Below are 24,440 nucleotides of genomic sequence, written 5' to 3' on the forward strand. Positions count from 1 at the left end.
TTTGATAAGGTATCGCACATAAGGCTACTTAAGATAAGAGCCCATGGTGTTGGGGGCAATATATTAGCATGGATAGAGGATTGGCTAACCAATAGAAGACAGAGTTGGCATAAGGGGGACATTTTCAGGATGGCAACCTGTAACTAGTGGAGTGCCACAGGGATCCGTGCTGGGGCATCAATTAATTACAATATATATTAATGACTTGGATGAGGAAAGTGAATGCGCTATCGCTAAGTTTGCGGATGACACACAAATAGGTGTGAAGGCAAGTGGTGAGGATGACACAAGGGAGTTTACAGAGGAAAATAGTTAAGTGAGTGGGCAAAAACTTGGCAGATGGAATATAATGTGGGAAAATATGAGATTATGCACTTTGGCAGGAAGACTAGAGGAGCTGAATGTTACTTTAACTAGAGAAAGACTGCAAAAAGCTGCAGCATAGAGGGATTTGAGTCCTTGTGTATGAATCCCAAAAAGCTAACATACAAGTTCAACAGGTAATAGGGAAGGCAAATGGAACTTTGGCTTTATTTCAAAGGGAACAGAGTGTAAAAATAGGGAAGTCTTGTTAAAACTATACAAGGCACTAGTTAGACTGTGCCTAGAACACTGTGAACAATTTTGATCCCCTTATCCAAGGAAACATATACTGGCATTGGAGGCAGTCCAGAGAAGGTTCACTAGGTTGATCCTGGGTATGGAAGGACTTTATGAGGAGAGGTTAAGTAGGTTGATCCTGTACTCATTGGAATTTAGAAGAATGAGAGGCAACCTTATTAAAGCATATAAGCTGCTTAGGGGGCTTGACAGGGTGGATGCTGAGAGGTTGTTTCCCCTTGTGGAAGAGTCTAGGACCAGAGGGCATAATCTGAGTAAGAGGCCGCCCATTTAAAATGGATGAGGAGGAATTTCTTTTGAGGGCAGTCAATCTGTGGAATTCTTTACCACAGAGGGTTGTAGAGGCTGGGTAGTTAAGTATGTTCCAGGCTGACATACAGACTTTTTAATCAGTAAGGGAATCAAGGGTTATGGGGAAAAGGCAGGAAAGTGGAGCTGGGAGATTATCAGATCAGCCATGATCTCATTGAATGGTGAAGCAGACTTGATGGGCTGAACGGCCTACTTTTGCTCCTAAGTCTTATGGTCTTGTCTTATGCATGAGGGAGATGGGATAGAGGATGATGACTTTCCGCTTAAATGCATCTATACTATTCACTTCATCCACTCCCTTTGGTAGCGAGTTCCAGGTTGTCACCTACTTTAGGTGAAGGAGGTTTGTGCTAGAGGTGAATTTGCTGAATGCCGATATCTCAGGGTTGTAGGGCTAGAGGAGATTACAGAAGGAGGGGCGAGGTCATAGAGGTATTTGAAAATGAGGGTGATCATTTTAAAATTGAGGTGTTGCTTAACTGGGAGCCACTGTAGGTCAATGAAACGGGTGATGGGTGAACATGACTTATTGCAGATATGACATGGATGCCAGAGTTTTGGATGTGTATAAGTTTACGGAGGGGAAGAGGGAAATCTGGTCAAGAGTGCATTGGAACCGTCCAACCTAGAGGTAACAAAGGTGTGGATGAGGGTTTTAGCAGTAGATGTTGGAGGCAGAGTTAGGCAATGCTATGGAGGTAGTAGTAGATGGCCTTGGTGATGGTGCAGAAATATGATTTGACTAAAGGAATGGTATCTTTTAAAAAGGTGTGTTTAATTTGCTTTCAAGAATAATTTTTTTAAAAAATGGATACTCAATCCCTTGGTGCATGTGTACTGTCGCAGACACGATATTCCTTTAAAGGTCAAAGATATTCACTAGTTTCTAGTGAAAATCTTAGGCCAGGATTTTGCCTGCCCGCTGGCATCAGATGTGTTCAGTGGCATGAATGGAAAATATGGCGAAGGCCAAAATTCGGTTTCACTACGTCATGAAACCAGTTTGTGATCATCCGCTCTGCCCGCTGATGGCAGGGCGCATTCCCCACCATCGGATGTCAGGAACCTCATTGTAGTACAGCATGATATCATTATAAGGCCAGTCTGCTGGACTCATCTACCACCACACCCCCTTCCCCCACCGACTGCTGTATCATCCGCCCATGTCGGTGGGAAAATGCCGACGTGTTTCCGAACAGCATATATAAGGTATGCACTTGGCGGGCTGCACTTTGCTCGGGACTTTGAGGTTTGTTTGCTTACCTTGTTTCAGTCAGCACTTGTAGTCATCAGCAGCAGGTGTCATAGCACCACATCATTTTTACGGGGGCTCATGGGTACCAGGTCAGCCATATGTGGGTGGCTTTTCAATGGCTGAAGAGCAAGGTCTGTTTTTGGGAGGAAGTGGCCTCAGGCAAGGGAAGAGGCTGCAGGGTGAGGGCTGCACAGGGGAAGGAGGGTATCCCAGGGCCTGTGTGGGAGCACATGTTGATCTGTGCAAGTGGCCTCAAGATGGTGAGGGCTGAGGAGGCAGTCTCCAGTGGAGATGAGGCCAGATGGAGAGGATATGTGTGAGAGAATGGGTAATGCTGTCCTTTAAACTGGCAGTGAGTGAGATGCCAGTGAATGTGTGATTGGCTTGAGTGTGTGAGTTTAGAGTGATGAGATGGTTGCCATACCCTGGCTGCACGGATGAGATCATTCATCCTCTATCTGCTTTGGATGGCCGACTTCTTCTGTGCAACATTGGCACTGATCCCCACTGCCATCGCCTACCGAGCTAGAGTGGTAATGTTGCTGAGTGAGGGTAGAGGACATCACAGTGGGCCCCCACGGCATCCACAAGGTGCTTGAGGCTGCAGTCATCTTGCCTTTTGAGGCCATGTCGTCTTTGCTGCAGCCCTGGGCGTGAAGCACAGAGCACGGTTGTACTTTAAATGTGGTGCCTGGCATGATGAAGCAGCAAGGTGATGGCATGGTGGGCAAATGAGAGCCCATCTGCCAAGGAAATGGCGTGTTTTCCAGGAACGCATAAATAATGCGGTAGCTTCGGGGCGAAAAACCCAACAGCTGTCGTTTTACCCGCCCGTTAGCGCACTTAGTGCAAATCTGGGGTGATTCTGCCCTTAATGAAACCCTTTGCTGATATCCAAGGATGAAGGAAAGTATTGACTAGTGGTGAAACTGAATACTTGGGGTTCTGTGTTTATTTTGTTTATACTTTTTTGGTGAGATTTCATTGTCCCAAGAAGCCCAAACTGACTGATTTTTCAGGTTATTTTTTGTGCTTATCCTCAAGGGAGTTTGGGGCATGCAATAATTTTTCGAATGAAGGGCAAGTTTCAGATTTACACCTCTGGCACCATATTTTCAGAATAGTAAATAGAATGTACACAGAAGGATTTGGTTATGTAACTTAGAAAATTGTTTGATTCATTTCTGTTGAAGTGTTCCAGTACTAAATGGATAGTTTCTACATTCTTTTGCCTATTCTCTTCTGGGTACTTACTCGTGGCTAAATGTTCTGTCAGCTGGCTTCCGTTGTCAACTTCAGATGAATACCCTAGGCAACCTACTGAAGTAACATTGAATTAATTTCATTCTCAGTTAAGAACAAGAACAATAATGAACCCATTATTTCATTTCCAATATTGCTCTCTTCATTCATTTGGCTAGTGGTGGGCAATAAAGCTAGACTTCACAGCTGTTTGGGGATATCCTTGCCTGACATACATATAAACATATATTACAGAAAAGAGATCTTTGGATTACGATCGAGTTGAATGTCTGTTCAATGTCTTGTTCCAATCGAGATGAACTATTTCACTGTGAATTAGGGATTGAACATTGAACTTTATGAGCCTGTGTACCTTCTTTATGGCTTGAACAGATTGGGATGTGGCCAAGTGCACTCAGTTCATATCTTTGACAGGAGCAGCATCTCATGAAGTGCAGAATATTGTAGTAAACTCTTGCCTTGATTGTGCAATAAAAAATCTTGCGTAGTCGTTTAGCTGCAAGTTGACAGTAGATTTTATGATTGTTTCCTTGAAGCTGAATGCAGCAATGTAATTGAATCGTGATTTATTGAAGAGTGCTCCTTACAACTTGCTTTTTTTTTTAAGTTTAGTAAGCATTTGTATTATTACTGCCATGGAATGAACATTTTATTTGTAATTTGTGAATTTGACTGCTCCTTCTGTAATCTTGCTTCTATCATAAGCGTGAATAAGACATTGTAAACTCACCTTTGCAGTTACCATCCAATAGACCTTTACCTATAAATGAGCTGGATTCATGCCCAGATTCTCAGTTAAAGTTGTTTTGTACAAATGTACTATGGCAGTCAGCTCCAAAAGATAATTTAATTAGAAAGATGTGCACTAATGTAAATATATTTTTAAGGCCTCAGTTCGTAATTGCAAGAATAAAGTAATAGCAACAAAAGGATCATTTTGTCCTAATTGAGTGTTCATATTTTAATGCAGGTACAGGTTTAAATGAATAAGTACATACATTATGTGCTAAATATATTAGCATGCTGCTTTTTATAACTGGTCTAATGGAATATATTTTGCCTGCTTTCTTCAATTCTACAATATATTTTATCTTATCCTTCTAAGGTACATATTTCTAATGGCTCTTCAAGACCGAAATGAAAAGCTCTTCTACAGAGTACTGACTTTAGACATCGAAAGATTCATGCCTATTGTTTACACGCCCACTGTGGGCCTGGCTTGCCAACAATATGGACTTGCATTTCGCAGACCCAGGTAAGCGACTGATGCACTTTGATGCACGCATCTATGGTAAAGATCAGTCATACAAACTGAAAAAATTAAAATAGACTTACATTTTGTAGTGGCATTCACACTTACAGCTGCTGTCATTGTGCATGTTGGCCATCAATATGTTTGCTAACAGGTCAAAAACTATTCAACTTCACTGTAGTTGGTAGATGTATTCTGGTTTCAGTACTACCTCACTGTTGTATTTAGAGCCAAAACATACATGAATTTAAAGAAAAAAATCATTAAAAGGATGTGGGCATTGCTGGCTAGGCCAGCATTTATTGCCTATCCCTAGTTGTCCTTGAGAAGATGGTGGTGAGCTGCCTTCTTGAACTGCTGCAGTCCATGTGGTGTAGGTACACCCACAGTGCTGTTAAGGAGGGAGTTCCAGGATTTTGACCCAGCGACAGTGAAGGAACGGCGATATATTTCCAAGTCAGGATGGTGAGTGGTTTGGTGGGGAACATTCAGGTGGTGGTGTTCCCATCTATTTGCTGCCCTTGTCCTTCTAGATGCTAGTAGTTGTGGGTTTGGAAGGTGCTGCCTAAGGAGCCTTGGTGAATTTCTGCAGTGCAACTTGTGATGGTACACACTGGTGCTACTGTTAATTGGTGGTGGAGGGAGTGAATGTTTGTGGATGGAGTGCCAATCAAGTGAGCTGCTTTGTCCTGGATAGTGTCAAGCTTCTTGAGTGTTGTTGGAGCTGCACTCAAGTCATGTGGAGAGTATTCCATTACACTCCTGACTTGTGCGTTGTAGATGATGGACAGGCTTTGAGGACAGGGGAGATGAGTTACTTGCCGCAGGATTCCAAGCCTCTGTCTGGCTCTTGTAGCCACAGTATTTTTACAGCTAACCCAATTCAGTTTCTGGTCAATGGTAACTCCCAGGATGATAGTGGGGGATTCGGTGATGGTAATGCCATTGAATGTCAAGGGATGATAGTTAGATTCTCTCTTGTTGGAGATGGTCATTGCCTATGGTCATTGCCTGACACTTGTGGCAGGAATGTTACTTGACATTTGTCAGCCTAGGCTTGGATATTGTCCAGGTTTTGCTGCATTTGTACATGAATTGCTTCAGTATCTGAGGTGTTGCATTAGAAGCTGTGTGACCCTGACAGAACCCAAACTGGGCGTCGGTGAATAGGTTATGGCTAAGCAGGTGCTGTTTAATAGCACTGTTGATGACTCCTTCTATCACTTTACTGATGATGGAGAGTACACTGATGGCATAGTAATTGGTTGGGTTGGATTTTCCTGCTTTTTATGTCAGGATATACCTGGGCAATTTTTCACTTTGCTGGGTAGATGCCAGTGTTGTAGCTTGCCTGCTGGAAAAGGCACTAACTTTAGAAAATTTACCAGTGCTTCAAACAAAGTTACTAATACATCCATGCCTTATGGAGAGGGCTCTTTGTTTAACTATGTTCATTATCACAGCAATAAACTTGAATGCAACCAAACCATTCCGGGCCACTTCCGGGAATATCTGCCAGTCTGCAAGCCACAGATGCACCAAACCTGAGGCACCACTTTCCCTCACTTCCATCAAGTCGGTCCATGTTTTATTATTCTTTTGTATGGGTTGTTAATATTGTTGTAGTTGATGTTTTCTGAAAAATTTGACCGCAAAGAAGCGAACACTGCCAGCAGGTGAACCAATTATGGCTGAACATGACCTTAGCAGTCCATGTGGTTTGGATGATTAAATGATACCTTCTGAGGTAGATTATAAATTCTAATAGGTTACATAAATTAAGTATTCAGAAATACCAATAAATACATTATCCATTTTCCCAATAAGTTTTCTCGTGGCATAGACATGATCTTGAGGGATGAGTTTTGGTAGCCCTTTTTTCATTTCTTATTTTTATGTTGCGTGTGAACTAATATTTATCAAAATTTGACATTGCGTGTAGACAAATTATCACTGGTGTAAGTCAGCTGGTAGGATTTGGCTATGAACCACCAATTGCTCACGTGCATTCTCTAACCAGTGCTATAAATAATTGAATTAGCCTTGGAGCAGACTTTGAAAGAGAAGTGGGCTGAAGATCGACACACCTGGCCTCCTAATTGTGGGGGCTCATGGCAGCTTGCTTAATGTGGAGAGTGCATCTTCAGTCATTTGTCACAGACTGGGAATAGTGCCAGTCTGGGATCTTGGTGCTTCAAGTGCAATCAGAGTTTAGTTCTGACTAGTACTTTGTTCTTTTTTCAATTTATTCATTCATAGGATGTTGGCGTTGCTAATGAGGTCTGCATTTATTACAAATTCCTAGTTATCCTTGAGAAGATGGTGGTGATTGCTGCCTTGAATTGCTGTAGTCAGTGTGGTGAATGTACTCCCACAGTGCTGTTAGGGAGGGAGTTCCAAGATTTTGACACAGAATTTTGATGAAGGTACACTTTCACATTTGAGTATTGCTGGCAAAAAAAGAGACACGCTGTCGAAGCGTTTTATCTTATTCTGATCAGGATAGATTCGCAAGAATGCCAATTGTAAAGGGACCAACAATTTATATCGCATGAGAAGAGCGTGCTGATTGGTTGGCAAGTGGAAGCACTCTCCTCTCGAGCAGCATAAATTGTTGTTCGCTTTACAGTTGGTGTTCTTGTACATCTGTCCTGATCAGTGCAAGATGAAAAGCTTTGACAGTGTTGTTTTTATTTTCCAGCAATACTCAAGTTCTGTACTTTTAATATTTCCAAGTCAGGATTGGGTACGAATTAGATGGGAACTTGATAGTGTTCTCCTGTGCTTTACTGCCTTTTTCCTAGGTGAAAGAGTTCCTGTTTGGGAGGAGCTATTCTGTTTATTATTAAACTTAACTTTGTTGGCAAAGATTCTTCTCTCTTTGCCTGACCACCACCCCACACCAAAGCTAGATCTATTATCCCAGCCGGGGTTCTGCATGTCTACAGGCAGATACTACTTCCTTATAAAATGGAAGAAATTTCATAATTTTGTTTTTGGTATTCTGTCCCTCTCCCCAAATTGTTCTAAAGCCGAATATTTCTCAATGGGAATCTGGAAATGCAAATTGATTACATTGTGAGAGCTAGTTACTAAATCTAGCTTCTGCTGTCCTTTCATGAGCAAGCACAGGGAGTTCATGCCAAGAGCTATTCAGTAGCTTTATAGGTGGCTAGCTGTGATTGGTTGTTTGAGCAATGCTTGTAAAGGACAATGTGGTGATTTTACTTCCTTTATTTTTCTAAAGTTGAACATTTTGTACCTGTAAACTTAACCTGTCAGATTTTTGCCAGCATCCAATTAAATTTAAGGGGAAGCTAGGGAAGCATACGAGGAAAAAGGGAATAGATGCTTATGATGCTAGAGTTAGATGAGGAAAAATAGGAAGAGGCTTGAGTGAAGCACAGACTGGTTGGGTCGAATGGCCTCTTTCTTCTGTGCGATATACCCTATATAATCGTCTGTAAGATGGTACTTTAGAACCAACCAACTTCATTTTAAAAAAAATCTTGATTCCATCATCGGTTGAGAATGCATAAGTTCCTTAGCTCAATTACCTGTTTCTCACTAAGTAAAATCTCCTACACTCGATGACAAGGAGAGGAACGCTAATATATCAGTTTTTAAATAACCAGATGGAATAATATTGATTCAAACGTAATTAAGGGCTGCATCAACTAAACAGTGATAGACATATTACCTGCTACCTTACAACCTGCTGCTGCACATTGACTATGTTCTTTTGTTAAAAAGAAAACTTCTTCAGATACAGTGAATGGACTTTTACCACCATAACCACATAGGTTGCAACAGTTCAAGGAGACAGCCCATTAGTACCTCAGGACCACGGGGGATGGGCAATACATGGAGGAGCATGGCCAGAATTACCCCACATACCAAGCGAAACTTTTTAAAAGCCCCAAAGCACCTCACAGCAATGAATTATTCTTAAGTGGTAGCCATTTGTTTTGTAGACAAACGTGGCTATCAATTTATGTAGCAAGATACCACTGAGATAAATGGTCAGATGATCTATTTTTGTGTTGATTTTGCGGTGAATGTTGGCTGGCATGCAGGAAGAGATCTTGGCTTTCCTCCAAATCGTGGCAACGGAATCTGTTGTACAGGTAGATGTGGGCAAAGAAAAACAGGCCTCGGGTAAAATTACCTCTTTATTTTCCCATTCCATTTTGGATGCAAATAATTTGTGAAGCCTTGTAGATTAATGCCTTTTTGTTTTTGTTTGTATACTGTTTCTGCTATAGTAGCAGCTTGACCGGGAGGCATTCCTCTGAGCACTTCTGTAGTTTTCTACCATATTGAGGCCAAATTGGATTCTGCCACCAATAACTAGTTCTGCAATTTGTCATTGTAAATTGTACAGGGATTTGTTGCAGATGTTTTCACCCCCAATTATGAGCCAAATTGGCTGTTGATCACTGTAGTATAAAGAATTACCACTGGAAGTTGATGCCAAGTGGATATCCTGAAGTAACTGTAAATATGAAAAGTAAATTTCCCAATCCTAAAAGCTTTGAGCTAATGTTGAAAGTAAGTATCTGCAACTCTGGGATTCTGAATTGTTGAGCAGTTGTATTCTTTGGTATTACACTGACTTTGCCATCATTATCCCTCTATTTTATCAGGTGCTAAATAAAAATTGCAGACAAATGGAAAAGTAGCATGTTAGAAGAATTTATTTTTAACATTCTAATATAGTACAACTAAATAGTTGCAGAACTTTAGAATTATGTGCACTGCACAATTTAGAGTATGCTGCATGTGGAAATTGTGCAAGGGCAACTTGTTTAGGTTATCGTTTCGAGTCTGTATGACCCTTCCTCCTTCAGAGCTCTGAAGATGGGTCATACAGACGCAAAAGGTTAACTCCGTTTCTCTCTCCACAGATACTGCTAGACCTGCTGAGTTTTTCCAGCATTTTCTGTTTTGTTTGATTTCCAGCATCCGCAGTATTTTGCTTTTGACCCATTTAGGATTTGATTTCCCATCTTCTATTTACAGCATATTGATACTTAAGAATGATCGGGCAAATTATGAAACTTTACCAAGTACACGATTAAATCCTTTTAACCAGTTATTTCATAAGGCATTTCAGTTCATAATTATTTTCATGACATGCCCAAATAAACATGGAGTGCCTCTAGTGGAAAACCATGGGCAGGATTTTGAGGTCAGGGTTCTCGTACAGAAATCGGTGCCAAATGGTGGGTCACACCCCAAAATATCTTGAATCTGACAGATTTTCCCCAAATTGGCCAATTAGTGGCTGGAGGGTGGTCAGGCTCTCAAAGCTGGAGGGCCAATAGGAGGCCCTGCCATTTGGGGTAAAAGAGACAGAGGCACTACCTCAAGATAGAGGTGCTTCCCTCCAGCTTTTTAATATTTTGAGTGAAAAAAGCACCCTTAATAGCAAGACTATCATGAACACCCCCCCACCCCCCCTACATGGTTGCCTGTGGCACTCTGAATCTTGTAATACCCTCTGGTGAATTGACATTTCTTTATCTTATGGGCTACTATGGTAGGAAATTAAGGATTCAACATTGTTGGAGAATTCATTAGTTGAAGGTACAATGTTTTTTTTCTGTGCTGTGTTCATCTTCCTTCAGTTTTATTAGCTGATAAATCTGCTTTGCACCGATGAAGCTTATTTGTAACTTTTTTGTTCTTAGCTGTTTGGCAGGCAAAACATTTCTTTAGAGAATAATGCATGTGATTAGCTAGATTTTATTTGCGTTATAATTTATAATCACTTAACTGAGGCGAGAATCAGGAGCAGAAGCAGACCGGGGGGGAGTGAGGGGGTCACCAGAGTTTGAATGAGGAAAAAAATGTGACATCATAGGAAGTCTGAGTTGATTGGCTGTTGAATATTGTAGCTGTTTCTCTTTCTTCAAAATTGGAGAGTTTAAGCAGCTGGGAAATGAAAACTTATATTTTAAAAAAAAGTTAAGTAAAGCATTTCAGTTTTCTGATATTTAAGCGATGTTAACAGAAGGGAAGTGAGTAGTGAGGATTATTATCTAATAGAGAAATGGCAGGGCAGCTCTGACAACTTGAGTGCACATTGTGCTATGTGGGAACTCCAGGATGTTTCCTGTGTCCTGGATAACCAGATGTGCAGGAACTGTCATCAGTTGTAGTAACCCACTGCCGCATTTCTGATGCGGTTGACCCTGTATCTTAAGAGTATTCAGGAGGGAGGGGGGATCGCTGACAACCAGGCAGATTATGCAGAAGTCCCTTGAGTGGACCTCTCTCTATCCAACCAATATTCAGTTCTGGATGCCGATGAAAGTGATGGCTCATCTGGGAAGTGCAGTCAGTGCTAAATCCATGACACCACGGATGGCTCAGCTGTACAGTGGGGCACGAAGAAGACAAAGAATAATAGTGATAGGAGGTTTGATAGCTAGGGGAGCAGATAGGCATTTCTGTGCTGCAGATGTGAATCCAGGGTGATATGTTGCTTACCTGGTGCCAGGATCAAGCATGTCACTGAACGGCTTCAGAGCACCCTGAGGCCTAGGAAGGTGAATAGCCAGCAGTCTTGGTCCACATCAGTGTTAATAACATGGGCAGAGGGATATGGTCCTGCAGTCAGAATTTGGGGAGATACGTAGGAAATTAGCAAGCAGGACCTCAAAAGTAGTAATCTCTGGTTTACTCCTGGTACCAAGTGCTAGTAAGTACAGAAATAGAAGGATTAAGCAGATGGATGCATGGCTGAACAGATGATGCAGGAGGGGAGGGCCTTTGACTCCTGGGACATTGGAACCAGCTCTGGGGGAGGTGGGACCTGTACAGGTCCGCTGAGTTACACCTAAACAGAGATGGGACCAAATTCTTCGCTAGTGCTACTGGGAGGGTTTAAACTAACTTGGCAGTAAATGTCCACCATCTGATTCTAATTAAACATTCAATTAATATACAATTAACCATATGTAGTTTTGGGAGCTAACAGTTAGTAGCACTGAGGTATTCAATTATGGAAAAAGTGCTTGTAATTCATGCCCTTGGCAGGTGTGTGGTTTATTTTCTATAATATATAGGAATGTAGTGCAGTTTGAGTTATTGCACCTTCATTCTAAAGTCAACAGTTGGTATATGTTGTCTGCAAGCAAAATTTGCATTTCTCTTGTGCATGTTATATGAAGCTATGGAGAATTTACATGTTGCCTGGTGACTAATCTACAGCTAGTATTTTGACATGTTTTTTTTTTACATGGATTGGGTGGGGCCTCAAAAGTATTAATCAAAAAGTAGCAGTGGTGTTGGGATAATGCTTGAAAGAAAATCCAATGAACACGCTTAAAGGCTGCTGTTGAGGTGCACATGTCAACATGGCAAAATTGAGCCAGATGTTTCCCGTACTTTCTCATGATGAAGTGTCCATGTACTTGAATTTAGGTCTCAAATGTGTGGACCAACATTGGTTCTTATTCAATTCGACAAATCATTTTTGGGAGGCAATGGCGTAGTGGTATTGTCGCTGGACTGGTAATCCGGAGACCCAGGGTAATGCTCTGGGGATCCAGGTTGGGATCCAGGTTTGAATCCCGCCACAGCAGAGGGTGGAATTTGAATTCACTCAATCTGGAATTAAAAGTCTAATGAAGACCATGAAATCATTGTTGATTATTGTAAAAACCCATCTGGTTCACTAATGTCCTTTAGGGAAGGAAATCTGCTGTCCTTACCTGGTCTGGCCTACATGTGACTCAAGACCCACAGCCATGCCCTCTGAGCAAGGGCAATTAGGGATGGGCAATAAATGCTGGTCTAGCTAGTGACACCCACATCCCATGAATGAATTTTAAAAAACTTCAGATTACAAACTTTTTTTCCTTTCCTTCTCCCACTCTTCCCTAAAAAAAAACATGCGCACAGACCTTTTTTAAATGCTGGCTATTTGCACAAATGACATCAGGGAGATCTGGTAGGTTTAATTTCACCTTGGGTGGAAATTTTACTGAAAATTTTCCTTTAAGATATTTAGTTGCAACTTTTCGGTTGCTCATGATCTAGCCTGAGAGGATATATTACTTTTGGTGTTATGCTCTTGCCAAATTTCAAATCTTGAACCTTCTTGAAGGAGCTGTTTGATGTAACATATGGATGGAGTATTGTTTGACATTTATTTTGCCACATGCTCAAACATACATTGCAGATGTTCAGTATTTGGTTTTGGAATGTTGTACAAAGAGGTAATCCATTTCCTTTCAAAATGAAAGTTGTCATTTTTGTCTTTGCTTTTACCTATCAAGTTTTGTTGACATTTTTTAAAGAAATCCTGAAGAATTTTAATATTCTATATTTGTGCCAAATAAATTATCTAAGTCAAAGTCAAACTGATGTCCTATTTTATAATCATTTTAGCTCTTTTTATCCGTAGAGCTTCCTAAGGACCAGCATTTATTTTCCCCCACAGAAGCAGATTGTTAGTGCTTTAGGTTCTTTTTGGTTAAGGTAGCAATGGAATGATATTCATTTTGAGCGCAATAGTCATAAAGGAACATCACTTTGCATGTCAACAACAAACTCAGACATTTGTTAACTTGGAGTTGCTGCTCTACATTGGGAGACTAAACACAGATTGGTGACAATCCACCTGACAGGCCATCTGTCGTTTAATTCTTGGCCACGCTGTCACTCTGATCTCAGCCCTCGACCTCCTGCAATGTTCCATTGAAGCTCAATTTAAGCTCGAGGAATCGCACCTCATCTTTCAATTAGGCACTCGAGAGCTTTCTGGACTCGACGTTGCCTTCGACAATTTCAGGCCATAAATCCCGGACCCCATTTTGTTTCCTTTACTCTTCGCAGGTTTGGGTTCTAGTCTTCTTTCTCATTTTTGCTTTTGGAAGGCAGCTATTTATCATTCTGCCATTCACATTTCCTCTAGACACACCTTTAACTTTTTCACTTGCCCCTTATTGCCCCCTTTAGCTTTTCACTGCCAAATCTTTTTGTCATTTAATCTCTCTAGTCTTCCATCCTATCACTGACCTTCCTTTTCTGTTTTCCCATCCTCCCCCCACCCCATGTTCGCTTGGTTAAAACCTATTGCATTTGGAGCTTTTCCCTTTTCGAATGCAAGGTCATTGACCTGCAACTCTGCTTCCTTCTCCAAAAATGTTGCTTGACCAGTTGAGTATTTCCAGCATGTTCTGCTTTTGTATAAGGAGTGTTGGGACTGTAACAAGAGAATTAGGTTATTTTAAAATTTGTGGAGTTAAGCATGTGATCCAATGTTAAAGCTCTTTTGGCAATGGATGTCCACTATCCTACTTTTTTTTTAAAAAAAAAAGCAAGTTGTTGATCATTGTCCTATTTGTTCCCAGGACCAGATGGCCTGCATCCTGGGGGCTTTAAAGAAGTGGCTGCAGAGATTTTTTAAAATTCATTTATGGGTTGCTGGCAAGGCCAGCATTTATTGCCCATCCCTAATTGCCCTTGAGAAGGTGGTGGTGAGCTGCTGCCTTGAACTGCTGCAGCCCATGTGGTGTAGGTAACCCACAGTGCTGTTAGGTAGTAGAGGCATTGGTTATAATATTCCAAAATTCCTTCGATTCTGGAATGGTCCCAGTGGATTGGAAAATGGCAAATGTAACAACTTTATTCAAGAAAGGAGAGAGACAGGCAGCAGGAAACTATAGAACCATAGAAAAGTTACAGCACAGAGATGTCATTCAGCCCATGTCTACGTCAGCCAAAAAGGAAAAAAAGACCAGCTACCCATTTTAATCCCACCTTCCAGCACCCGGTCCATAGCCTTGCAGGTTACAGCACTTTAGGTGGAGATCCAGATGCCTTTTAAATGAGTTGAGGGTTTCTGCCTCCACCACCAAACCAGGCAGTGAATTCCAAACACCCATCACCCTCTGGGTGAAAAAGTTTTTGCTCATGTCCCCTCTAAATGTCCTACCAATCACGTTAAATCTATGCTCCCGGTAATTTCCCTCAGGGGATCCCTGTCTATATCTAGGCTCCTCATAACCTTGTACACCTCAATCAGGTCACCCCTCAGCCCCCTCAGTTCCAAGGAAAACAGCCCCAACCTATTAAATCTTTCCTCATAGCTGCAATTTTCGAGCCCTGGCAACATTCTTGTAAATCTCCTCTGTATCTCTCCAGAGCAATTATGTTGCGACTCATAGATGTTTACAGCACAAAAGGAAGCCATTTGGCCCATTGTGTCTGTGCCTGTCAACAAAGATCTGACTACACGAATCCCATTTTCCAGTGCTTGGCCCATAACTCTGGAGGTTATGGCAACGCAAGGGAATATCTAAATACTACTTAAATGTTATGACTCAACCACCCTTTCAGGCAGTGAGTTCCAGACTCCCACCACCCTCTGGGTGAAAAAATTTCTCCTCAACTCCCCTCTTAGCCTGCTACTTCTTACCTTAAACCTATGCTGCTGGTTATTGACCCCTCCACTAATGGAAAAAGTGCCTTCCTATCCACCCATGTAATGTGGTGACCAGAACTGTACACAAAATTCCAGCTTTGGCCTAACCAGCGTTTTATACAGTTCCATCATTACATCCCTTCTTTTGTACTCTACCTCACCCAGTAAAGGAAAGCATTCCACATGCTTCCTTGACCACCTTATCCACCTGTCCTGCCAACTTCAGAGACCTGTGGACATGCACACCAGAGGGCCTCACTTCCCCTTTAACATCCTCTCATTTATTGGGTATTCTCTTGCTTTGCTTTGTTTGCCTTCCCCAAGTGCATTACCTCACACTTCTCTGGATTGAATTCCATCTGTCACTTTTCTGCCCACTCAACCAAACCATTGATATAATTCTGAGACAACTGCTATCCTTTTCACTGTGAGTACACGGCCACTTTTTGTCATCTGCAAATTTCCCAATCATGCCTCCTACTTTTAAGTCCAAGTCATTAATAAATACAACAAAAAACAGGGGCCCCAACATTGAGTCCTGTGGAACACTACTGGAAACCATTTTCCATTCACAAAAACATCCATCAACCATTACCCTTTGTTTCCTGTCACTGAGCCACTTTTGAATCCAACTTACCACCTTCCCCTGTATCCCCTGAGATCTCACTTTCCTAACCAGTCTGTCAAATCCATGTAGACAACATCCACTGCACTACTCTCATCGATCCTCCTTGTTACTTCCTCATAAAAATTGATTAATTTAGTAAGACACAACCTTCCCCTAACAAAACCATGCTGACTATCCCTGATTAATCCATTCCTTTCTAAGTGGCAGCTTATCCTGTATCTCGGAATTGATTCTAATAATTTTCCCACCACTGAAGTCAGACAGACTGGCCTACAATTATTTGGTCTATCCCTCGCAGACGTCCAATCCTCTGGTACCTCGCCTGTATCTAGTGAAGATTGGAAAATGATCCTCGGAGCATCCACTATTTTTCCCCCTGGCTAGTTTGAACAGCCTGGGATACAACCCATCTGGCCCTGGTGACTTATCCACCTCCAAGGATGTCAGTTCCTCCAGTACTTCCTCTCTCATTATGCTTATTGTATCTAATATTTCTCTGCCTCTTTCACTAGAATGTCTGCATCATCCCTCTCCATAATGAAGACAGAGACAAAGTACTCCTTGAAAACCCTGTCAACATCTTCAGAGCACAAGTTAACATAGACATCTCTGACTGGCCCTACACTTTCCTTAGTTATCCTGTTGCTCTTAGTGTACTGGTAAAACATCTTTGAGTTTTCTTCAATTTTACATATTTTTAAAAATTCATTTATGGGATGTGGGCTTCGTTAGCTGGGCCAGCATTTATTGCCCATCCCTAATTGCCCTTGAGAAGGTGGTGGTGAGCTCCCTCCTTGAACCACTGCAGTCCATGTGGTGTAGGTACATCCACAGTGTTGTTAGGAACGGAGTTCCAGGACTTTGACCCAGTGACATTGAAGGAATGGTGATTTATTTCCAAGTCAGGATGGTGAGTGACTTGGAGGGGAACTTCCAGGTGGTGGTGTTCCCATCTATCTGCTGCCTTTGCCCTTCTAGATGCTAGTGGTTGTGGGTTTGGAAGGTGGTGTCTAAGGAGCCTTGGTGAATTCCTGCAGTGCATCTTGTAGATGGTACACACTGCTGCTACTGTGCGTCGGTGGTGGAGGGAGTGAATGTTTGTGGATGTGGTGCCAATCAAGCGGGCTGCTTTGTCTTGGATGGTGTCAAGCTCCTCGAATGTTGTGGGAGCTGCACTCATCCAGGCAGGTGGGGAGTATTCCATCACACTCCTAACTTGTGCCTTGTAGATGGTGGGCAGGCTTTAGGGAGTCAGGAGGTGAGTTACTTGTCGCATGATTCCTAGCCTCTAACCTGCTCTTGTGGCCACAGTATTTATATGGCTAGTCCAGTTCAGTTTCTGGTCAATGGTAACCTTCAGGATATTGATGGTGGGGGATTCAGTGATGGTAATGCCATTGAACATCAAGGGGCAATGGTTCGATTCTCTCCTGTTGGAGATGATCATTGCCTGCCATTTGTATGGCGCGAATGTTACTTGCCACTTGTCAGCCCAAGCCTGGATATTGTCCAGTTGTTGCTGCATTTGGACATGGACTGCTTCAGTATCTGAGGAGTCATGAATCGTGCTGAACATTGTGCAATCCTCAGCGAACATCCCTACTTCTGACCTTATGATGGAAGGAAGGCCATTGATGAAGCAGCTGAAGATGGTTGTGCTGAGGAACTCCTGTGGTGATGTCTTGGAGCTGCGATGGCTGACCTCCAATAACCACAACCATCTTCCTTTGTGCTAGGTATGACTCCAACCAGCGGAGAGTTTTCCCCCTGATTTCCATTGACTCCTGTTTTGCTAGGGCTCCTTGGTGCCACACTCTGTCAAATGCGGCCTTGATGTCAATGGCAGTCGCTCTCTCCTCGCCTTGGGAGTTCAACTCTTTTTTTCCATGTTTGAACCAAAGCTGTAATGAAGTCAGGGGCTGAGTGGTCCTGGGTAACCCAAACTGGGCATCAGTGAGCAGGTTATTGCTAAGTAAGTGCTGCTTGATAGCACTGTTGATGACCCCTTTCCATTACTGATCATGGAGAGTAGACTGATGGGGCGGTAATTGGCCTGGTTGGATTTGTCCTGCTTTTTGTGTACAGGACATACCTGGGCAATTTTCCACATAGCCGGGTAGATCCCTGCGTTGTAGCTGTACTGGAACAACTTGGCTCGGGGCACGACAAGTTCTGGAGCACAAGTCTTCAGCACTATTGTCAGAATATTGTCAGGGCCCATAGCCTTTGCAGTATCCAGTGCCTTCAGCTGTTTCTTGATATGATGTGGAGTGAATTGAATTGTCTGAAGACTGGCATCTGATGTTGGGGACCTCAGGAGGAAGCCGAGGTGGATCATCCACTCGGCACTTCTGACTGAAGATTGTAGCGAATGCTTCGGCCTTATCTTTTGCACTGTGCTGGGCTACTCCATCATTGAGGATGGGGATATTTGTGGAGCCATTGCCTCCAGTGAGTTGTTTAATTGTCGTCCTCCGTTCATGACTGGATGTGGCAGGACTGCAGAGCTTAGATCTGATCTGTTGGTTGTGGGACTGCTTTAGCTCTGTCACTTGCTGCTTATGCTGTTTGGCATGCAAGTCATCCTGTGTCTTGGCTTCACCAGGTTGGCACCTCATTTTAAGGTATGCCTGATGCTGTTCCTGGCATGCCCTCCTGCACTCTTCATTGTACCAGAGCTGATCCCCTGATTTGATGGCAATGGTAGAGTGCCAATTTTTTTTTTATATATCCTTCCTTTGCTTTCCTAATTACCTTTTTTACTTCACCACTGTAATTTCTGTACTTCCTAGGCTTTCTACAGTATTAAGTCTTTTGTGACTGTCATAAACTTGCTTTCTTCTGCTTTATCTTTCTTTCTATACTTATAGATAACCAGGGGGCTCTAGATTGGCAGTACTGTCCTTTCCTTTGTGGAGACATGTATACACTGCCTGTAGAATCTTGCTTTTCAATGCCTCCCACTGGTCTGTCACTGACTTCCCTTCAAGGAGCTGTAACAATTTCACCTCTGCCAGATCACCCCTCCGCTTTGTAAAATTTGTCTTTCTCCAGTTTAGAACTTTTACTCCTGTTCTATCTTTATTGTTTTTCATAATTATACTAAATCTAACTATTATAGTCACTGTCTCCAAAATGGTCCCCCACTGCTACTTCATCCACTTGCCCAGCTTCATTTCCTAAGACTAAATCTAGAGTTGCACCCTCTCTCGTTGGGCTTATTACATGTTGGCAAAAGAAGTTCTCTTGAATGCAGTTCAAAAAATTTGTGCCCTCTGCCTATTATGCTGTTTGCATCCCAATTGATACTAGGGTAGTTGAAGCCCCCAACTATTACTGCCCTATTGTTTTTGCACTCAAATTTGCCTACATATTTGCTCTTCTATCTCCCTCTCACTATTTGGGGGTCTATAAGTACACTCTTAGTAATGTGGCTGTCACTTTTTTTTAAATTCCTGAGCTCAGCCCATTTGGTCTCATTTGATGCTTCATTTAGTATATCATCTCCCCCGCTCCCCCCCCACTCCCCGGACAGGTGTAACTGATTAATCAATAATGTTAAACCTGCACCTTTTTTATCCCGTCTGTCTTGCCTGAAAACTCTATATCCATGGACGTTGAGCTACTATTTTTGCCCCTCTTCAGCCAAGTTTCAGTTAAAACAATGATATCATGCTGCCCATGTGTCTATCTGTGCTGTCAGCTCATCAGCTTTGTTTGCTATACTCTTTGCATTTAAATAGATACCTTTTAACATTGCCAAATCCCTGTGCTGTAAACTTGTTAACTTTTTGCTGCTCCTGTCTTTGAGTCACCTGCTAATTTTCTGTCTCCCACTCTCTGCTCTGAATTTGTCCTATTTGAATCTGCCCTCAGGTTCTCATCCCCTTGCCAATGTTGTTTAAACCTTCCACAATAACACTAGCAAAGCTCCCTCAAGGACATTCATCCCGGTCCTATCTATCCCACCTTTCCCCTGAACCGTACCCCAGAAAACTAAGCCCTCCCTCCTGCACCATCTCTCCAGCCACATATTCATCTGGTGTATTCTCCTGGCACGTAGCCTTGGAAATAATCCAGAAATTGCTACCTTTTGAGGCCCTGCTTGCTAATCTCTCTCTTAACTCTGAACTCAGCCTGCAGGACTTCATCCCTCTGTCTACCTAGATCGTTGGTACCAATGTGAACCGCAACCTCTGGTTGTGCTCCCTCACCCTCCAGAATGTTCTGAAGCTGCTCGGTGATATCCATGATCCTTGCACCAGGGAGGCAACATACCATCCTGGAATTGCAACTGCAACTACAGAAGCGCCTGTCTGTTCCTCTAACTCAGGAGTCTGCTGCATTACCTGCCTTGTCTGTCTGATGGCCACCCTTTCTGCCTGCTTTTTCATAAGCTGCGGGATGACTACCTTCTGAAACGTGCATCCACATAGCTGTCATCCTTGCAAATGCTCCTCAGTGACACCAGCTGCTCCTAGAGTTCCAAGATACAGCGGTTGAGTTTTTCTATTTGGTGGCACTTTCTGGGCATGTAGTTGTCCAAGATTTGGGTGACATCCTGGAGTCCCCACATGGTACAGGATGTGCACTCAATGGGTGTGAGGAGCCCTGCCGTGCCTTGAATTATTTATTTACTGCACCAAAATTGGAATTTAAGTAAACACAGTAAAATGTTAATTAACCCTCACTCTGTCCTCACACCAGCTATTTTTCAAAGCCCTGATTCTCACTGGAACTCTCGCTCTGTCCTTGCGCCGGTTTGTTTCAAGTCCCCAATGGCAAAATCCCATTTGCTATCCACTGCTGTTTTTTTCTTCTTATGTTTACTGCTTTAAATGTGTTGCCTCTTTAAGGCAGTAACCTTTTTCTCCCTCAGGCTGCAGTTGCTAAGGTAGAGTTGACTTCCCTCTGTTTTGAGTTCTTGTTGCTGGGCAGATCTTTGAAAACACACTTTGTAGGTGCTGTATTTTGTAACAAATATATCAATACAGGTAGTGTTTTTGTACAGACCTGTACTGCAGTGGGCTTGGAAACTTGGTTATGCCTCTGTTTTAGCTTGGGGGAAAAAAATCTTCTCTCTTGAGTGAAGCCATTTCCCTTTGAGTTTAGAGTGCTTATAAAAACTCAGATTTCAGCATTTCCAAAATGCTTAGAAGAATTGTACTCGCAGCTTGTGTTGCATTTCATTGGTACTGCTGTTTTATTATCCTCTGGGCCATAAATCTCCTTTTCTTAAAAACCTTTAAAACAGCAGCAATTTCTCCTGGGGTCTTGCAATGGACTTACACTCATTCCGATGGATTCCTCAACTTCCAAGTCTGTACTGAAGCTGCTTCAACTTATTTTTAGTTTTCTTCTTAGGTGCTCGTCTCTCTAGTTAGCTTAACATCTGTGATAGATAAATTGCTAGAATCCATTGTTAAGGTGATTATAGCAGGATACGTAGAAAATAATGAAGGGATCAGGCAGAGTCAGCATGGGTTTATGAAAGGGAAATTGTGTTTTACTAATTTATTAGAATTCATTGAGGAAGTAACAAGCAAAGTGGATAAAGGGAAACCTGTAGATGTGTACCAGGCTTTCAAAAAAGCATTTGGTAAGGTGGCTAGCCAGATAAATACTGTGCCTGCAAGAGCAAGTCAGAGGTTAGGAATCCTGTGGAGAGTAACTCACCACCTGACTCCCCAAAGCCTGTCCGCCATCTACAAGGCACAAATCAGGAATGTGATGGAATACTCCCCAGTTGCCTGGATGAGTGCAGCTCCAACAACACTCAAGAAGCTTGATACCATCCAGGACAAAGCAGCCCGCTTGATTAGCACCCCATCCACAAACATTCACTCCCTCCACCAACGCACAGTAACAGTAGTGTGTACCATCTACAAGATACACTGCAGGAACTCACCACGACTCCTTAGACAGCACTTTCCAAACCCACGATTGCTACCATTTGGAAGGACAAGGGCAGCAAACACATGGGAACACAGCCACCTGGAAGTTCCCCTCCAAGCCACTCACCATCTTGACTCCGAACTATATCTCCATTCATTCACAGTTGCTAGGTAAAAATCCTGGAACTCCCTCCCTAACAGCTACTTGCACAGATCAGCATATTCCCCCATACCCACCCTGGGATACACTCACTCCTTCCCCAGTACAGCTCTCACCCTGCAGCCTCTTGCCTTGCCTGAGGCCAGTTCTCCCCCTTCCCCAAGCAAGACCTTGCCCTGCAGCCATTGTAAAGTTACCGACACATGGCTGATCTGCTAAGTAGAGACCCCATAAAAGTGATGTGGCGCTGTCTGTAATGCCTGCTGTTGATGACTATAAGTGCTGACCGAAGCAAGGTAGGCAAACAAACCTTGAGGTCCCGAGCGAAGTGCAACTCACCAAGTGTACGCCTTATATATGCTGTTGTGAAACACGTCACCATGTTTTTCTGCTGACGTGGGTGGATGATCCAGCGTGGGGTGGGGGAGGTGTGTCTGTCCAGCGGTTTGGCTTTATAATATACTGATGTATTACAATGAGGTTCCTGACGTCTGATGATGGGGAACGTGGCTCGCCATCGGTGAGTGGAGTGGACGATCGCAAACTTATTTCACAACGCCATGAAACTGATTTTTGGCCTTTTTGCCATGTTGTCTGCACACGCCACTGAATGCACCTGCCGCCAGCGGGCATGGGAAATCCAGGCCCCCGTCTTCAGTTTTCAGTCCTTTTATTTTGAGCTGTCCCACACACACACACCATTTCACAATCTGTCTAAACTTTTTCTGCTGAAAAACTCAACTCTAAGAGCCCTGTGTCTGTTCTGACCACTGGCTGAAATTTGACCTCTGCTTCCATTGCCCTAGCAACCTAAGCTACACGATATTTTCTCAGAAGTCTGATGTCACAGCCACAAATTCCAATTTACAACTCCCTCTCCCAGAAACCTGGAGATTTGATTTCTGTTTGCTAGACACTGCCTTAAAGAATGCTGGCTTTATCCACAGTCAGCAGCTTACAAATTATAGATTTAATCACGCTGTCTTCTAGAGTACTCTTTTATAATATGGTCTAATCAAGATTTATACACTTATCATAAATTCTCTAGCCCTCAATTCTGCCCCTCTATTAACAAACACTGATGTATTTTTTTTATGGCCTTATAAACCTCACTACTGTAGCGATTTATTCACCTGTCGCCTAGATCCCTTTGCTCGTCTACCCTATTTAGACCCTGATTTTCTAAGGAATGTGTGACCTCATTATCCTCACCAAAGTGCATCACCTCTCACTTAACTGTATTGATATTCACATGCCAATTGCATGCCCATTCTGCAAGATTATTGTCACCTCATTCTGTTAGCCTTATTCAGTATTAACAATTCCCCCAATTTGGTGTCATTGGCAAAATTTGACATGGCACTCCTAATGCCAGAAACCAACTAATTAATGTAAATGCTGACAGCAGTGACCCCAACATCAATCCCTGTGGAACTTCATTTCCTACCTTCCATCAGTCTGAGTAATTACCTTTAACTTCTTTTCAATTTTATAGCCAATTGGCATTGATTCTGCTGCTTGTCTTCTGACTCCACATGCTGTGACTTTAGTCATGAGTCTATCACTTGATACCTAGGTGAAGACCTTTTGAAAATTTGATCCTTGTCTAATCTTTGTTACTTGAAAAAATTCAACCAGGTTGGTCAGGCATGATCTTCCATTTTGAAATTCATGCTGACTGTTCTTTACTATATTTTTGAATTGTAGATGATGCTCTATTACATCTTGTAGTAAAGATTCCATTAGTTTTCCTACTGATAAGCTAACCTGTTCTATTTCCCTTCTGAAACACAGGAATAACATTCGCTGTCTGCCAGGCCTCAACTAATTAGGCCTTTTGTAGGAAATGTGTACCTTTTTTGTACTGATTTTCTACTTTTTGTGTTATGAAGTCTGTATTTTTTGTATGAGCTTCTGGTAGATGAAGGTTTAATTTTAGATCTGTGACTGAGTTCGCACTAAGAGGAATTGGTGGTATGAATTGATTGTAAAATGGAAGTAGGGACAGGTGTCCAAACTCTGTTACCAGTTGTGATCAAGGGGGACACTTTTTAAAAAAAAATATGGTTCAACAAACCTTGGAGCTATAAGTAAATGAGGGTACTGAAGTTTGGCAAACTGTGATATGGGAAAAGTTAACAATAGGCAATTTAGGCATTAGGAATATCCTTTTCATGTTGTGACTACGGGTTTGTGACAATTGGCAAATGAAGACCAAAACACAGCAAAGACCTTGGCTGAAGAGAATTAAAACGACAGAAGATTCATTGCTTAAATTTCAAGAAAAACGAGCTGCTTGTGCTGCTGTGGAAAGCAAGAGCCATCTGAATGAGGATAGTGATTGCCTTCTTTTGTGAAGTATTAATGTTTTTGTTGCTTAATAAATTGTCTTGATACCTCTGCATTAGCATCAAGTATCTCCTCATCTGAAATTTGTCCGGCCTCTGAACCTCGAGCAATATATATATGTTGTAGTGCCTCTGAATTCTCCTGTAACTTCTGGAATTGTGATATAGTAGCCAGCACCTGAGACGTTGAGGGAGGGGCAGGATTGGCAGCTCAACATTCCGGGATATACAATCTTCAGGCGAGACACGGGAGGGGGTAAAAGAGGAGG

The 24,440-nt window shown here is 42.5% G+C and overlaps 1 protein-coding gene across 1 annotated transcript in view; it reads left to right on the forward strand.

The window, feature by feature from the left end:
• me1 (malic enzyme 1, NADP(+)-dependent, cytosolic) overlaps window positions 1–24,440 on the forward strand; it is a 493,779-nt gene that overhangs the window by 159,949 nt on the left and 309,390 nt on the right. The window contains exon 3 of the mRNA XM_078542316.1: window positions 4,557–4,706. Coding sequence (XP_078398442.1) covers window positions 4,557–4,706 — 150 coding nt within the window. The remainder of the gene's footprint in view (window positions 1–4,556; window positions 4,707–24,440) is intronic.

Source organism: Cetorhinus maximus, chromosome 5 (assembly GCF_964194155.1).
Source record: "Cetorhinus maximus chromosome 5, sCetMax3.hap1.1, whole genome shotgun sequence".
NCBI classification, from domain to species: Eukaryota; Metazoa; Chordata; class Chondrichthyes; order Lamniformes; family Cetorhinidae; genus Cetorhinus; species Cetorhinus maximus.